Source organism: Monopterus albus, unplaced genomic scaffold, assembly GCF_001952655.1.
Source record: "Monopterus albus unplaced genomic scaffold, M_albus_1.0 scaffold430.1, whole genome shotgun sequence".
Classification (NCBI taxonomy): domain Eukaryota; kingdom Metazoa; phylum Chordata; class Actinopteri; order Synbranchiformes; family Synbranchidae; genus Monopterus; species Monopterus albus.
The window spans coordinates 515,516-517,559 of NW_018128310.1; the positions used below are offsets into that span (position 1 = coordinate 515,516).

General features: G+C 38.1%; 1 protein-coding gene across 1 annotated transcript; it reads right to left on the reverse strand.

Moving 5' to 3' along the window:
* Window positions 1-6: 6 nt before the first annotated feature.
* LOC109952080 (uncharacterized) lies at window positions 7-1,942 on the reverse strand. Its single transcript, XM_020586940.1, has 4 exons — window positions 1,516-1,942; window positions 703-853; window positions 485-594; window positions 7-375 (listed from the first exon to the last, which is right to left on the reverse strand). Exons 1-4 carry the CDS (start codon window positions 1,675-1,677, stop codon window positions 64-66), a joined length of 735 nt encoding a protein of 244 aa, XP_020442596.1. The 5' UTR covers window positions 1,678-1,942; the 3' UTR covers window positions 7-63.
* Between the last annotated feature and the right edge of the window lie 102 nt (window positions 1,943-2,044).

Genomic DNA, 2,044 nt, shown 5'->3' on the forward strand with positions numbered 1-2,044 from the left:
CAAATTGGCCAATACAAAGTTCTGTTATGGCAACCAGAAATGAAAAAATAGTGCCGTGCAGCCCTATTCAGTAATGAACTTTTTCCACTCAACCATAGCCTTTTTATATGAAGAAGTCATGTCCTTGTCATGGATGGCATCCAAGAGGACTTCTGTCTGGAGCACAGAGAGCAGTGTGGCAATACACTTCGGATATGTGAGGTGAAAGGCATAATAACATGCCATGAGATACATCACGCTAGTATAGATGTCCTCTTTTGGGAAGGTCACCACAGGCATGGTTCCAATGGCCAGTAAGCAATTGGTTTCACAGACAATCACGACAGGACTGAAGAGTGGTCTCGTCTGAAGAAAGGTGTTCGGATCTTCTTTAGACTGATACAAACACAGAGAAAAACATTATCACAAAGACAATTCACACTAGTTGAATCTCATGGTAAAGTAAGTAATATGAAATTTCTCATTCATGCTCAACTGCTTTTACCTCAAGAACATGAAACATAGCTTCACTTGCATGTCCTAACTTCTTGGGTGGAGCCACAGGTGATGGGAACATGCCAGGTAACGCCTTTATCATGGCAAGTGAGTGCTTCACTGTTAAAAACAAAATTAATGTCATTTGACTTACTGCAGTGAGTTAGATAAACAAACATTAATATGTTTCTCATGGGATTCTCCATCGTCAACACAGCCAGTAATTACCTTTGTCCTGCTGTGGGGCTTTCATGACCTTTTTGAACACTCCATAAAACTGTGCCTTCTCATAAAAGGTCCCCCAGCGGGTCATCAGGTCAGGTAAGTGAGAGTCGAGAATCCGATGCAGATCGAGAATCCGACGCAGTTCATCCATGATCTGAAACAATCGATCATGATCAATCAATCATGGAGTTTGTTAAACACTGTAAATCTTACACAACCTAGCTGGAGGCCTAGGAAGCATTAGCCTGGTTAATATGAGACTGAATTGAAACTGAAATGAAAATGAGTTTTACAGATTTGTCCACAACAGTTTGTTTGTTCCTGCTATGGCTTCTAACACACATTTGGTATCAGATGAGTCTCAAAATTAAGGAATGTGTACAGAAGGAAATATTTTTGTATTTATAAATTTTGTGAATTTCCTGTGTGAGCTTCACTGAATTTGTGTGTAGATGTTTTTCCAAGGTTTAATTCAAAAATGCATTTTTACAAAAGGATATCTACAGTTCACAAATGACAAGCAGTTTTTAAATGTAAGTTCAATGGTCTGTATATACAGTAAATATAACAATTAGGGCTGTTGCTAACGATTATTTTTCTGTCGAATAATCTAACGATCATTTTTTCGAATAATCGTTGGATTTTTATACTGACATACAACAATAAATATTTTATGCAAAAAAAAACAACATTTTGGATAGTCAATCATTAATACTGGGACCCATCTGATTCCATATTCCCACACCATATCCCATTTGATATTCAATCGGGTACTAACTAGCCATAGGCCTACTTAAAATCAATACCTTTTCTTACATGATCTAGTTCTCTGAAGCAGGGATAAGCTTGAAGTATCTTGGAAGGCCGGTCCTGCTCCTTAATGGCATCAGAGTCAATGAAGGCCCGTCTTGCTTGGAATTCAAGGTCCATGAGCTGGGAAACATCCTTCTTGTTGGGCCTGGCCTTGGTCTTGTACATCTCCTGTAGAGTTTTATAATGTCTGGCCTGATTCTGTAGGCTCTCAGTAGTTCCTGATGTAGTTCCTGGTAAAGTTTTATTACAGCATTATGTGGGAAAGATATGCAACCACTGGAGGTGAATGTGTAAGTCACTAGTCAGGTATTCACCACCTTTCCAAACACAGCACCGTTAATACAAACTGAAAACTTTCTGTATGTTTTAAATTAAACATCTTCTAGCATTTCATTTCCTAACAAAACGTTTATTGTGAAATATTTGCAGAAATGCAAAAACAAAAAACAAAAAAACTGACTTGCACAATTCCATAGGAATATGGAATTGTGCAGGAATATGTGTGATTACACATATTCCTGCAGTGAGTATT